We start from the raw sequence: 15661 nt of genomic DNA, 5'->3' as shown, positions 1-15661 counted from the left end.
ACTGTTCTGTAGTGGCTTCTGTCCTTAACTTCAATCTTAACTGAAGTTGCCATGGCAACAAAGCAGATCTCAGACTTAAGAATTTTCTGTAACACGGCCCCTGGTCTCAAACAGTTTGCGGACCCATCTAATACAGAGATCAATGGACTACAGTCTGTAACTGTAGAACTACAAAGTGCACCTATATAGTAAGTGGAGCTGATAAAATGGACACTGAGCGAGGAGGTGGTCATAATGTTATGCCTGACCGGTGTACATGCTAATGATGCACCCATTGAATACTGCTGTTTCGGTATGCTTTAATACTCTGGCATATGATGATTTGGGCCTGTTTATGTTAATGAAATGCTCTCTTGCATGTTGCTAACAGTCCTGTATCCAACCTCAGGTCTGTCTCTGCCTGGTGTACCTGCTGGAGCTTTGGCCTCTCTCGGCGTCCCCGGTGCTGCCGCGGCAGCTGCTGCTGCGGCCGCCGCTGCCGGACGCCTCGGCCTGTCCGGCCTCAGCCCTGGAGGACACAGCGTTCTGCTGGTCAGCAACCTCAACCCTGAGGTTAGTGCTACATGAGTCTCCACACGTATATGTAATTAGATCATATAAGCCTGAATAGGGGGACGATTTAATACACCATTCACTAAATTATTTTAGGGATAATTTGGTTTGGTAATAAAACTTGATTTTCAGTTTCTGCAGAGTTTAGTTCTTTACTTATTTAGCTTCTAGTCACCAAAATAGTCACTCATTAATCACAACAACCTCCTATTGATACCAACTGTATCACTGATTTTGGTCCATGTGGGGTAGATGGTGAAGGAGCTCGCTTCATGACTTCTGCCATTAAAAAAATCAACTGATTTCCCAGTTTCTCTATAAGTTAGTAGATGTATACAAAGTCATTCAGAGTGGTTTGATTGTAGAGAAATGGTTCAGAGGTCTTTACAGTGGTGGTGATGAGAACCAGGGGTCGCCATGACTACAACACAACTATAGACATTTTATTTACTATCCAGAACCACCAGTGAACCTACACGAGTCTTCTGAGTTCATATGGAGTGTTGATTGTAAAATAGTAGTAAATCTGAAGTTTCGTTCTAATAATGCATTTTAATCCAAAATCATCTTTTTGATCAACCTCTTTAACTCCTTGGGACCACCGGTGGTTCCAAAACGCACTTCGTCATATTCTTCATAACTTTCATATTTCATAAGCTACATTCTAAAGGTGGGGGTTGTATGAGAGCTGTAACTGTCTTCTTTCCAGTCAAATAGATGGGTGATGTAATTTTAAAACTTTATAATAAAAGAAGCTGAACTTTTCTACTGAAAGTCGACCCATTTTTCCACAAATCTGAGCTACGAACTGGATCACAGATGGCGTCTCTTCAGTGATCTGCTCTGTAAACATTACTTTTATAAAAATAATACAAAGAGCGTCTAAGATTTTTGGCTTTCAGCAGTAGATTGTAAGCATATAGCAGTATGTTTATGATCATAAATCATGTTCTGTTAATTTGAGAGGAGCTTAAAAAAAATGTTATTTTAATAATTTAGTTATTTAATAAATAGTTACTGAATAATTTGCCTTACGATTTGGGCATGTAAATTCAGATAGAAAAATTGAAATATACCCACGAGCATAATTGGCAATGTCTGACATCGAAGTGAGTTCATAACCATTTGATGTAGTAACTTTCTGTGAAGGAGCTTTTAGAGGTGGACGTCTGGTTCCTATCACCACCACTGTGAACTCCAGAAGGGAGTGTTTCATGCCAAGCCACTCTGAACGACTTTGTTTACATCTCAACCGTTTAATTATGCCGAAATTTACAAAAAACATTTGGCTAAGTCCTCAAAACAGCGTTTATAACAGAGAGAAGGGACCGATGGCTTTTTTTTCTGAACATTTTAACTCTTGTCTCAAGTCATCTGAAACGTTTTTTCATTTATAGTCTTCCTTTAGATCTGTGATTTTATATTGTCTCTTTGCCTTTTTCTGTATTTCATTGTTAATCTTTTCTCCTCTCTCTTTTTCTTAGTGTTCCTCTAGTGAGAGGCATTTAATTTTAGCGAGTTCTGCTGTGACTGGAACACTACATTTCTTTGTGTATACTGACCTTGTGTTTTTTCTTTGTTTAAACTTCCTTTGTTTTCTCTTGTTTCTCTCCCTACCCCTTCCCCTCTCCCCCCCTCCCTCTCCTTTGTTGTTTTAATATCTTCATCTGGACTCTCTTTTTGCCAACTGACTGCACGTCCTTTTTACCCCCCTCCCCTCCAAACTCAACTGATACCACCCACCACCCCCTCCATTCATTACAATATTGGACTACACTCTGCAATACATTTACCCACAAATGACCAACATCCCATTTTTCTCTGCTGGATGTCCTTCTCTTTTACATCTACCTCCCCCTCCCCTCCTACTTTTCCATCATGAACAAATATCTCCCACCTTCATGATCCTACCACCGTTTTTTCGCCATTGTGGAACTGCCTCGCTGCGGACATGTTCAACCTCCACTCTCCTGCCTCCGATCTTTTTCCTGTCCCTTCCTCCCTCCGCTGCCTTCCTCTGCTGTCTTTAAAGAGCGTTACGCCCCAATGCCTCTTTATTCTTTTCGGTATGTTATCATTGGCATCTTCCTTTTTTAATTGCCCTTTTTGTGTTTTTTCATATTTTAACTGTTCTATCTTAAGATGAGTATTGTTTTGGTTCGTTTTGTGGGTTTTAGTGTGGAGAGTTTTAAGGTGCAGCGTTTCAGACCTTTCTCTCAAACTCAATCCAGCGCAACCGTTTCATCCAGGCTTCGCCCTCAGGTGCTCTTTAGTACCTGCTGTTGTGAGGTTGGACAAGCTTGATAGAACACTGGTAAAAATCCCATTCAGCGTAAAAGACTGTAGCACCCAGCTCTTGTCAAAATAAGGGTTACTGTTTGTATGATATTAAATTGTTTATGTTAAACATCCAGCAAAATTTGGAGAATTGTGGGAAAATACATCGGCTGTTTAATGGCTATAGGAAAGTTATTCACAGGACATACTTTGTTCATGTGTGTACACCGATCAGGCATTACATTCTGACCACCTCCTTGTTTCTACGCTCATTGTCCATTTTATCAGCTCCACTTACTATATAGGTGCACTTTGTAGTTCTACAGTTACAGACTGTAGTCCATCTGTTTCTCTGATACTTTGTTAGCCCCCTTTTACCCTTTTCTTCAGTGGTCAGGACCCCATGGACCCTCACAGAGCGGGTACTATTTGGGTGGTGGATCATTCTCAGCACTGCAGTTTGTTATTGTGTGTTGCGCTGGTACAAGTGGATCAGACACAGCAGTGCTGCTGGAGTTTTTAAACACCTCAGTGTCACTGCTGGACTGAGAATAGTCCACCAACTGAAAATATCCAGCCAACAGCGTCCTGTGACCACTGATGAAGGACTAGAGGATGACCAACACAAACTGTGCAGCAGCAGATGAGCTATCGTCTCTGACTTTACATCTACAAGGTGGACTGACAAGGTAGGAGTGGACAGTGTTTAAAAACTCCAGCAGCACTGCTGTGTCTGATCCACTCAGACCAGCACAACACACACTAACACACCACCACCACGTCAGTGTCACTGCAGTGCTGAGAATGATCCACCACCCAAATAGTACCTGCTCTGTGAGGGTCCATGGGGGTCCTGACCACTGAAGAACAGGGTAAAAGGGGGCTAACAAAGTATCAGAGAAACAGATGGACTACAGTCTGTAACTGTAGAACTACAAAGTGCACCTATATAGTAAGTGGAGCTGATCAAATGGACAATGAGCGTAGAAACAAGGAGGTGGTCAGAATGTTATGCCTGATCAGTGTATATACCAGAATCATTGTATTCAGTTTTTTATTTGGTGCTGTTGGTGCATTATCTGTTTCACGTGTTTCCACATTGAGATTCATCACAATATTCTGAAAGTATTGATATATTTTTGATAAATTGCCTAGCCTTTTTTTTTTTTTGTTTCCCCAGAAATTAGATACCGCAGCCTGTCTTGTCTTTTAGTTCAGGTTTCTAAACTCTGTGAATTCCTGAGGTTGAAGTTCACCCAGGTGGACTCTGCACTCTGTATTTGTGAAAGGGCTGCTGAGCTTGGAAACTAACTGGTGCTGGAAGCAGATTCCTTTTTCATACACTATATGGACAAAAGTATTGGGACACACCTCTTAATCACTGAATTCAAGTGTTTCATTCAGTCTTATTGCCACAGGTTTTTGAAATTAAGCCCCCAGCCTTTACACGCATTAGTGAAAGAATGGGTCTAAAGAGCTCAGTGAATTTGAGCATGGTGCTGTAATAGGATGGCACCATTGAAACAAGTCAGTTTGCGAAATTTCTTCCCTCCTGATTTTCCACGATCAGCTGTGAGTGTATTATTGAAAAGTGGAAGCGTTTAGGAATCACAGCAACTCAGACACGAAGTGTCAGACCACGTAAAGTTACAGAGCGGGTCGCCGAGTGCTGAGGAGCACAGAGCATAAAAGACACCAACGCTCTGCTGATCAGTAACTACAGAGCTCCAAAAAATGAGCTCAGAAATGAACCCAATACCATTCGCCAAATGTGTAGTCTGATCTTCAGAGTCTGACAAATCAGACTGAGCCATAAAACTGCTGCAATATCAAGTTTAGATCATTTTTTGCCAGATCAGTATTAATGTTGTTTTGTTCCAGCCAGTCTGTAAAGCATCTTACAGCCTGTTTGGCGAATGGTGTTGGGTTCATTTCTGGCTGATTCCAGGTTGTTTAGCTGTTCTTCTGTCACAGCTGCCGACTGAAAAGCTGCTCAGTGGTGATGACAGTTTGGGAATTTAGTGTCGTCTCATCTTCAGAGTCTGACCAAATCGGCTGTCGGTCAAATGTGATCTTAACAGTGTCCGTTTTCTGTTTGTGGCAAAGTAAGAAGTAAAACCGTTCGAATGTCTTGAGCGTCTCCTACAGCTGTCAGAGTCGTTGCTTAGTGACGGCGGCTCAGCGGAGTGATACAGCGTTCGTGAAAAAAACGTGATGTTGTGGTGAAATAACAGCACAGTTAGAACGCTTCTCAACCAATCAGCTTGCGTGGCCGGAACTAACTGTTGTATAATTTGAAATATAGATGCTGTAAAGCTTGTCCAACTTCAACAGTAGTTGTGAAAGAACACAAACATGGGGGATTCTGCTGGTAGCCGCATGGTTAGTCCTCTGGCTGTTAACTGTGCTGAGCTGGGGGTTGGTCCTCTGATGCTTTGGCTGCAAACTGAAAATTCACTTTGCAGCTATTCCATGTTATGGTGCTCTGGGACTGAAATGCTGCATCTTTTTGCTCCTTTCTAAGATCATACTCATGTCCTCCATCCAATTTCAGACGTACTGTAGCCATCTTTAGGGATTTGCATGTTTTGATTTGTTTGCATGTTCCTTCAATCAGTTACCGTATGATTGATTATGCTGTACCAGATTATTTTAGCTCAAAATCTTCTTTAGAAATGAAACATTAATTACTGATGTGGTTTCCCTCAAGACCAAGTGGTAGAATAAGGAATAGCCGTTTGGCGACATTGAATCAGACCCAAAGATTTAGAAGGATGGTCTTTCTGGAACATCTGTTAGGAAAGTAGAGTTCATAGTTTAGTGCATGCTCTACAGCAATCATTTTCTATATAAAAATGATCATTAGGTTTTAATGTTTGAGGACCTAGAGAATATTTATAATCCACTAATGATTAATTACTGTGGACAGTTCTTGTAAGAGCCTCAACATACTTTTTTCCCTTTTTTTTTAAGGTGTCTATGGTGACGTCATGAGAGTGAAGATCCTGTTCAACAAAAAGGAGAACGCTCTGGTGCAGATGGCAGATGGAACACAAGCCCAGTTAGGTAGGGTCACCTAAATTATGTATAATAAACCATTTTTTAACTGATCACTTAATCTGCATGCATTGGACAGTCTCACCACAACGTTTTTAGACTTTTAGGAGTCAGAAGCGCCTAAAGCTACGTTCACATAACAAGCCTCGTTGCTAAAATCCAATTTTTTGCTCAAGTCCGATCTCTCTGACACGATGGTTCACACTCGTTTAGGTAAGTGATTCAAATCTGTCATTAATGTGACGAACCGGCGTCCTGAAATGACCCTCATGAGCTTATCCTACTCAGCAACGTCACGTGAACGAATCACGTGCATCATCAGCACAAACTAACGAGCAGAACGAGCTTCGCTGAGAAGATCATTAACTCTGATCAGCTCTCAGCTTCATTATTAGAGCGAGACGAAGGAGAAAAAGGAGAGATGAGCTGCTTTTCCACCGTTTACAGGCTTTAACTTCTGTTCGGCGCTGCTGCCATGGTAACGCTGAATGATGGCGCGGAGGGAAAAAAAGCACATGAATTCTGATCTGAGCGTCACATTAAGGTCACATGACCACGAATTGGATACGTATCCGATCTAGGACCACATATGAAAGTGGCTCTTGGAAAGATCAGATTTGTGTGTCCACACAACTCCGAAAACATCAGATCTGAGTCACATTAGGGCAAAAAAATCTGATTTGTGCCGCTTCAACCTGGTAATGTGAACGTAGCCTAAAATAAATTTTATTTTGATGAATTGAAAATGCAGTCGCATTAAAAATATTATTTAGTAGGAAAGTAACAGGCTTGGTCACACGCTGTGCAGGTCATGCCTTTTCCATTCGACGGGATGTTTTTAGCCGTGTTGCTTGGCTCTTTTGGTGAATGGACTTTGTCCCTTTCAGCCATGAGTCACCTGAACGGTCAGAAGCTCCATGGTAAGGCTCTGCGCATCACCCTGTCCAAACACACCACAGTGCAGCTTCCCCGCGAAGGCCACGAGGACCAGGGGCTCACCAAGGACTACAGCAACTCTCCTCTCCACCGCTTCAAAAAGCCCTGGCTCCAAAAACTACTCCAACATCTTCCCTCCCTCCTCCACCCTGCACCTCTCCAACATCCCGTGAGTTCCTCGACTTTATGTAGACCTCTGACTTTGTCGGACCCCTCCCATCAGCTCAGGTTTAATTCTCTGTTAGCAATAACGTATTAAACTTATCTAACGACCACCAGATTTGTTAGGAATTTGGTATGTCCTGCTCAGGCAGTTGAAACCAAGGCTTAAAACTAGGACAATACAAGTGATACGGAGTGTTTGACAGTATAAATGTGATGCATTGAATCTAAGCGTTTTCTCTCCCTCGTTCCCAGACCTTCTGTTGGTGAAGAAGATCTCAGAGTGCTGTTTCGGAGCTCAGGGGCAACGGTTAAGGCTTTCAAGTTTTTCCAGTAGGTTTCCTTATCGAATTTTATTCTCACTAGAGCTTAAGCTTTTATTTTCGTTTCTTTGTTTTAAAGCAAGGCTGCCAGAAGTGTGGCCTGTGGGGCGAAGTTGGCCTGTGAGAATGTTTACTCTGACTTACCCTGACCCCACCACCTGCATCATAACATTCCTGTCTTCTTTTTACAGAACAAAATATGCCAGAATGTCATGAAAGACATTTTCTACCTTAAACCTACCTCAGGCATCACACGTTGCCAATTAATTAAAAAAAATACAAATGATTTAAAGGAATAGCTTGGCAAAAATTCTTATTGACACGGTTTAGCACTGGAGTTACGGGGCTATTGTAGCTAACAAGTAAAGGAAGCTTACACCGATCAGGCATAACATTCTGACCACCTCCTTGTTTCTACACTCATTGTCCATTTTATCAGCTCCACTTACTATATAGGTGCACTCTGTAGTTCTACAGTTACAGACTGTAGTCCATCTGTTTCTCTGATACTTTGTTAGCCCCCTTTTACCCTGTTCTTCAGTGGTCAGGACCCCCATGGACCCTCACAGAGCAGGTACTATTTGGGTGGTGGATCATTCTCAGCACTGCAGTAACACTGACGTGGTGGTGGTGTGTTAGTGTGTGTTGTGCTGGTGCGAGTGGATCAGAGTTTTTAAACAGTGTCCACTCACTCAAAATATCCGCTGTTGGCTGGATGTTTTTGGTTGGTGGACTATTCTCAGTCCAGCAGTGACACTGAGGTGTTTAAAATCTCCAGCAGCACTGCTGTGTCTGATCCACTCGGACCAGCGCAACACACACTAACACACCACCACCACGTCAGTGTTGCTGCAGAATAGGATACTCAGAGGTAAGATATAAATGGAAAGAAACACTGTCCGCGCCCGACTTCGCAGCGTGCTTTAGGTTAGGAAGCTGGACGATGGAGGTTTCAAAGTTTGCTGATGTTTTCCGTCTTTTTTTTTATTTAGCTGTTTTGATGGTAAAGAGCGAACATATGCTTTATAGTGTTGCATTAGTTGTTGGGTTTAACATGTGTTCATTAATATGTTAGTAATGTTCATTATTTTGTCTCTGTTGGAAAACATAGGCTGATGCTGGTGACTGCAGTTAGTATGCTGCCATTATGGTGCCACATATCGCTGTTGTCGGAAGAAAACCTCGTCTCCGTTTTTGTCGTTTTTCAGTTTTTGACAATTTGAAGATGCCTGTTGCTCTTTACATTGTGTGTAAATTTCATGAAGAATGGACCAAAAGAAACGACCCAAAATGACATGGAAAAAACTCTGGTTCCATTGACTTACATTAAAAGTACAGTATGTTTTTTCCTTCTCCTGTAAAGTTACCCATTTTGGAGATGCGAGGTTTTCTTCCGACAGCAGCGATAAGCATCATATAACCTGTTTCGACATCATAAGAAGTTCCCTGAGCAACACAAGGGACAGTCAGGTAGAGGCCCACCAAATATTTGTGCCCAGAGGCCGATAACTTGATCTGGGCCTGTAAGACTTGATTGTGTGTTATGACAGACTGTTATCTGTAAACATGGACTTAATTAAATCAGCATAGCTAAAACAGTAACAGCAGCCTGAACTGTGCCTGCTTTAGTCCATGATTATAGATCAGTGAGTCATTCAGTGTCCGAAACCACATGAAGTCTATTAGAGACGCTGAACACCTCCACGCTGTTGGACGAGAGTATCTGATCTAGTCACGCAGTTAGCACCATGCTAATTGGTGTACATAAGCTTCCATTACTTGTTAGCTACATTAGCCTCATAGCTCATTTAACGATGCACAGAACGCTTTAATCACGCAACTGTTCTATGTAGCACCAAAAGGGTTCTTCTACTGTTACAATGTCAAGCTTGTAACAAAGGAAGAACCCTTTTGGGTGCTACATAGAACCCTGTTCTATATAGAACCATCTTCCACACATTCTTCATCAATTTGAACCATTTCGCGGTGCAAAGATCCCTTTAATCATGCAGAGGGTTCTTTAGCAAAAAGAGTGGTTCTATATAGAACCATGAACACTCAAAGAACCCTCTGCATGATTAAAGGATTCTTGGCATCGTGACAGGGTTCTTCAGATGGGTCTATGTGGAACCTTTTTGAAAAGGGTTCTATTTAGCACCAAAAAGTTTGTCTGTTGTTACACGCTTGACATCATAACAGTAGAACCTTTTTGATGCTATGTAGAAACAAATACAACATTGTCCATCAACCTGAAGAACCATTAAACGATGCGAAGAACCCTTTAATCACGCAGATGTTCCATGTAGGACCAAAAAGCGTTCTTCTACTGTTACAATGTCAAGCTTGTAACAAAGGAAGAACCCTTTTGGGTGCTATATAGAACTCTCTTCCATATAGAACTGTCTGCAGCACATTTTCCATCGATTTGAAGAGCCATTTCACAATGCAGAGAACCCTTTAATTATGGAAAGTGTTCTATAGGAAAAAGAATTGGTTCTGTACAGAACCATGAACACTCAAAGAACTCTTTGCATGCTGTAATGATTTTGTGTATCATGAAATTCTTGAGATTGACTGAGAATGTATTTTATATGGTTCTGTGTAGAGAAGGGTTCTGTGTAGCACCAAAAAGGGTTCCTCTACCGTTTCAGGCTTGACATCGTAACAGTAGACGAACCTCATTTGTGCCATTTTAGAACTCTTTTCAAAAAAGTTTGTGATGCAAAGATGTTTTTAAGCATGCAAAGGGTTCTTTGAGTGTTCATGGGTTCTAAAATAGAACCATTTTCTTTACTAAAGAACCCTTGAACTATTTTTAAGAGTGTAAAAAGCATAAATGTCTGGGCTGCCAGCTACATTTAGGGTAAAGAGGGAAAACTGTACTTCTGATTTTTTTTACTTTTCTTTTAAGTGACTCCTCCTTTGTTCCCCTCAGGAAAGACCACAAGATGGCGCTCATCCAGATGGGCTCAGTAGAGGAGGCGATCGAGTCGCTGATCGAGTTCCACAATCACGACCTGGGGGAGAACCATCACCTCCGCGTTTCCTTCTCGAAGTCCACCATCTGAGGGCGGGGCAGTCAGGAGCTGAGCGTTTTAGGAGGGGGGGGGTTTGAGAAAGAGAGACTGTCACTTTAGACCAAACTTAAAGCCTTCCACAATTTATAATGCTGTGGATTTTCCACAAGACACACTTTATCATTCCTTTTTTCTTAAATCTATATTCACACGTATGCTTGTCTATTTAAGATGCCACTTTTGAACCAATAGATCAGAGGAGACCGTGAAGACCCAGCGTTTTATTTGGGTTTGATGGAGCTTTTTCTTTTTCCTCTCTCTGCTGGTTTCTTCTCTTAGACTTAGCTTAGTCACTGATGTTGGTGCAGAGCAGCGCTGCATTTCACTGAAGCTTTGTAGCGTATCAGTCATCACTGTATTATATGGAAGCTGTTTCTGTCAGTTTAAAGAGGAAAAATTGCCAGTTTTTGCAACTTTTTTGAACTTAAAATATAGTTTTCTAAAATTTTCTGAAAATTTAAGACTAATGACTTATTTTCTAATAACTTCCTTGTTGTAATAACTCATTTTGACACAGTATTTACGTCAAAATTATGAGCTGGTAAGTCAAAGTTAAGGGAAACTAAGCCATTATTTAGTTAAATGCATTTTGAAATTCATAATTTTGACGTAATAAGTCAGTTTTGAGGAAGTAAGTCATTATTTTGAGGGGAAAACCTCAAGTAATAGTTTTAACCTCTCATACTCAGCTGGTCTAAACAGTCTTCCATATTATATGGTTTATGATGCACACTGTGTAGCGATAGTGGCTGTCCTACGGGGTTTCTGGGAAACGTAGTCCTGTTTTGGGATCCTTGATGTGCTGCCTAGTTTACACTCTGTGCCTCTGCAGGGCGGGTCGTTAAAAACCCACCCAATTTCAGGTTGCCCGGCTGTTCTACACAAAGTTCAATTTGTTGTAGTTTTGAAAATCGTACCACTTAAATTTCTGGTACTTTTTTCCTTTGTATGCTTATTTTCTTCCCATCAATTCTGCCTTTCAAAAATGCTGTGCCTTAATTGGTGTCGAAGTGCATTTAGCCTTAATTCTAGTTCTGAGAAAGGACTTTGATTTATATCCATGGTGGATTTTAGAGTTTGAGGCCTTTTCGTGTTCATAAAATACAGAAATACTTCAGGTTAAATTGCAGATCAGGCCCTTCGTCTGTCGTCCGTGTTAATTGCTAGTTCATACAGTTCTTACAACTCCAAACGGTGGCCATTCGTAGGACTTCCTCAGAATATATGATTAGGAAAGACTTCTTTAAATCCCTTAGCTTTGTTCCTGTGATAGTTGTGCTGTATCTGGGGTTCTCGTCCTTATCTTCATTTAAAAGTGTATTCCTATATGACTATATAGCAGTTTTCATTCCATTTATGAATCTTTTTTAGATGCACACACTTTTGTATCGTTTCTATACTGTATAAGATCTATTTGGGCATTGTCCCATCAATCACTGTGCCTTAGCTCGCTTCGTCTCCGTCACGTTTGGAGACCCAGCTTGTAGTTTTTCTGTTCATTGCCTTCAGTGGTTCAGCAGAGAATCTGTACCAACGCTCAGTACACGGCAGCTTCAACCCACAGCAAGCCTTACGGATGAAGCCTTTTACATGTGAGGGCTTCTTCCTGCCCTGAAACGAGGCAAAAAATGGCATTTATGTTGCTCTTTATCAGTGTACACAATTTTTATAGCTAAATCTTTGACATTTTTGGGGCTGGGTATCAAAATTCACTGCTCTTAGTGTACGAAATGTATCTGCTTAAATAGGGATTTTTCATATCAGTCAGCGTCAGTAAAGGACGTATGTAAAGTGTAGGTGTTGTGACGTCATCAGCTTGAATTACAGAGACACTAAGTTTATTTGTAGTGAAATAAATGAAATCAGACTTCTGGAGTGCAGTTAATGCATCAGGTATCAGATTGAAATATTGGGCAAATCTAAACACCCAAAGTCAGTAGTTTAGTTTTTTCCAAAGAAATTATCTTCCGATACTGAGATTGTGCGTCTCTAATTCAGTAGTCAGTTTGTTGGCATCAGTGAGTCAGTTGGCATGCTTGTTCCACGGTCGAGGCTGCTGATTGGCTGTCTGAGATGCATTCCGTATGCATGTTGACGTCAGCGCTGCTCGTTTAGTCCATAAATGCCCCACTTTCTCCGCTCTGAGGCTGCGTTCACATTACCAGGTTGAAGTGGTGCAAATCTGATTTTTCGCCCTAATGTGAGTCAGATCTGATGTTTTCAGGGCTGTGTGGACACACACATCTGATCTCTTCAAATCCAGCCTGAGACACTTTCATATGTGGTACTAGATCGGATACGTATCTGATTTGTGGCCATGCGACCTCAGCGAGTGTGTTTACATGCACTCGATAATCCGATTATAATTGGATTTCTGCAGTCATCTGATTATTCAAATAGTCATGTAAACACCATGCTCCGATCTAGAAATCCGCTTTAAAAATCTGATAAAGAGGCTGGATTTTAGCTCAGTAATCAGATTTCTCAGTGCTGTAAACTCTTACTCTGATTTCTTTCGGATTTCTCAGTCTGAGCACGTGCGAAAACGGACAGCGGTATCGGAAATAAGCGAGCAGCGTCGCCGCGAGATGCAGCAAAACACTTTTGGAGCAACACTGAAACCAAATACATTCTTGATGAAATGAATGATTTAAATATTCTTCATCTTCTAGATGATGTATGTTCATATTTTCAGGTAAAGTGGCGCGAAGTTTAAAAAAAATAAAAAAAAGGCACTGCATGAAGTTTGAGTTTGGCTGGTGGTAAAGCTGAAATCTGATTACTGTCTGACTCATGTACACCCAGTTTCCCCATTATCTGATTACTCAAGTGCATGTAAATGCATTGATCGGATTAGTGACAATCTGATTTTCAGCAGTGATCAGATTTTTAAGTGCGTGTAAACGCCCTCAAAATATCAGAATTCATGTGCTTTTTCCGCTGCGCGTGCGCCATCATTCAGCGTTACCATGGCAGCAGCGCAGGCCCAGAAGTTAAAGCCTATAAGCAGTGAAAAAGCAGCTCATCTCACCTTTTTTGCCTTCGTCTCACAGCCTGACTGAAGCCACACCAACTTTCAGTTTGCAATGCAATAAAAGAAGCTACAGCAGAGCTGATTTCGGTCGATACCCAGCCCTGTTCATTTTTGTTTACATTTGAGTGAATTCGGACCTTTCAGACCAAGTCGTGAAGTCTTTTTGCTGTTTGTAGCAAATACTGTTTTGATTTGTTTGTTTTTTTTTCCCTCTATGTCACACGATGTCTTACAAATACACAATGTCTTAAATTTCAGGCGCCTCTCGCCGTGTGTGAATTGTTTTTTTGGCACTTTTGTGACGTTATCAGAATCTTTGAACTTCGTGGGGGCCAAGTTATCGACCAGTGTGGGTTTTTTCCCTTTTCCCTTCATTTTTTGTTTTGTATTAAACATTCCTTTTAGAACATTTTGGATTTTTTTTTTTCGTAGGGGGAGAATTTTAAAACATTGGGTGTAGGTGTCCATCTAGGATAGGTTTAAAGTGTGAATTAGTTTAATTCCTGATCTGATTAATGTCCTTCAGTCACTCTTTTGACATTACAAGTTCTCAAGATAGCTTTTTATGAGTGATGAGACCAAAACAAAATCTTGAAGAGTGCCCCCTGGTGGCCTTTTTGTTTTGTTTTGAAACCCTGTTTTGTTTGGAATAAGCTTTTGGCTGAATGTCAGGCTCTCCTGACTCCTTACATAGTCCATTACATGAGTCATGATACTGACTAAGCAGAGCACTGAACGTTAGTGATGTGTGCAGCTTACAGCTCAGTGGTGAATACTGTTCTATTTGACCCATAGTGCACTGTTTAGGTGTGTAAGTGCTCATTTTGTGCACTATGTAGGGAGCAGGGAGCCATGAAGTTGTTGGGCCTGTACATCTTGTCTTTTTTTTTCTATAGGTGAATATTAATTTCCCCACATCTTTTGCTCTCCTAAGAAAAAGTACCTGTTTTTCACACATCTTTATGTATATTTTGATAAAGGCGGCGTAAACTCGGCTCATTGTAGAGCAATACTTATGTTTTTTATTACACAGATTATTAAAGATATTCCAACACGATGTGTCAGTACCTGTAAATGCCCCTCTTCCATGAAAACAGCCATCCTTCGACGCTGCTTCGTTCTCTTCTGCTCTCAATAAATCTTTCGTTACTTTGCACTTTCATCTCGTCTTTGGTTTCTGTGCTGTTTTTCCTTCAATAACATCTTCATTTTCCACAGCTTTTTACTCACCGTTCATTCACTACCTGCTTTTTTTCTTTTGCTTCAGGATTTTTCCAGAATTTTTTGTTTATTTAAAGAAAAACTGTTTTTTCTTTATTTTTTCTGGAATAGAAGTAGAATTAGTGTTTATAGTTTTGCAGATTTTTTTTATTTAGATAGATCGTAATTCTGCATATAAAAGAGGTGCATTTGTCCCCAAAGGCACTGTATTAGAAAGCTTCAGAACCCAGTCTGTGCATGTAAATTCAGTTAAATTTGTGTTGTGATGTCATGAATCTATTCAGCCTACAGCACTTTAGCTCCGCCCATTCATGCTAACATTGTTAGGACTGTTTCAGCCCTTGATGGTATATATTAGAACTCAGAGGTCTGTTTTACTCCCTCAGAGCAAAAGGCGTGTGTTGACTCCACACACCCCGTCTCGTCTCCAGGCTTTTATTTTACTGCTCTGTTTAAAACATTCGGTTATGAAAAGGTACAAATACGAACTTTTCACCTGGAAACACTTATTTAAGGATCACAATCAGACCTTAAAACCACTGTTGGAGCTTTGAGGGAACATTTACACTGTTTGTACCTTGATGAACAAAAAATGTACCTGAACAGAACCTTTATTTCTGACAGTGTATTGCGAAAAAAGGAGAGGGCCTAAAATGGAGCCTTGCGGAACCCCAGATATTGTATTCCCAGATGCAGAGGAGTATCTCCCAGCATTAACTGAGAAGATCCTGTGTTTTAATATTGGAGATAAACCATTTAAGAGTCAAACTCGTGACTCCAGCACAGTGTTCCAAACACTCCTTAGGCCTCATTCTCCAGTATCTTCCTGAGTTTGTTCTTAAATGTGTTCTTGAGAAAGGTTCTAAGAAAAAAGCTGCATCAGGTTCGTGACGTTCTTAAAGCGAATAACTGTTCTCACCTTTGTGCTATTTGAGTGTGTAGATTCTGTTCTTACCTACACTCTCAGAAAAGGTACTAAACGGTCACTGGGTCAGTTCCCCTCTTCTCACTGGGGTGGAACC

General features: G+C 41.0%; 1 protein-coding gene across 1 annotated transcript in view; it reads left to right on the top strand.

Annotated features, from left to right (window-relative positions):
- ptbp1a (polypyrimidine tract binding protein 1a) overlaps positions 1–10775 on the top strand; it is a 31883-nt gene extending 21108 nt beyond the window's left edge. The window contains 7 exon segments of the mRNA XM_036565414.1: positions 389–552; positions 2585–2618; positions 5803–5895; positions 6774–6925; positions 6927–6991; positions 7240–7317; positions 10243–10775. Coding sequence (XP_036421307.1) covers positions 389–552; positions 2585–2618; positions 5803–5895; positions 6774–6925; positions 6927–6991; positions 7240–7317; positions 10243–10375 — 719 coding nt within the window. The 3' untranslated portion in view covers positions 10376–10775.
- The last annotated feature ends 4886 nt before the right edge of the window (positions 10776–15661 follow it).

Source organism: Colossoma macropomum, unplaced genomic scaffold, assembly GCF_904425465.1.
Source record: "Colossoma macropomum unplaced genomic scaffold, Colossoma_macropomum, whole genome shotgun sequence".
NCBI lineage: Eukaryota > Metazoa > Chordata > Actinopteri > Characiformes > Serrasalmidae > Colossoma > Colossoma macropomum.
This window is presented reverse-complemented; position numbering and strand designations above follow the sequence as displayed.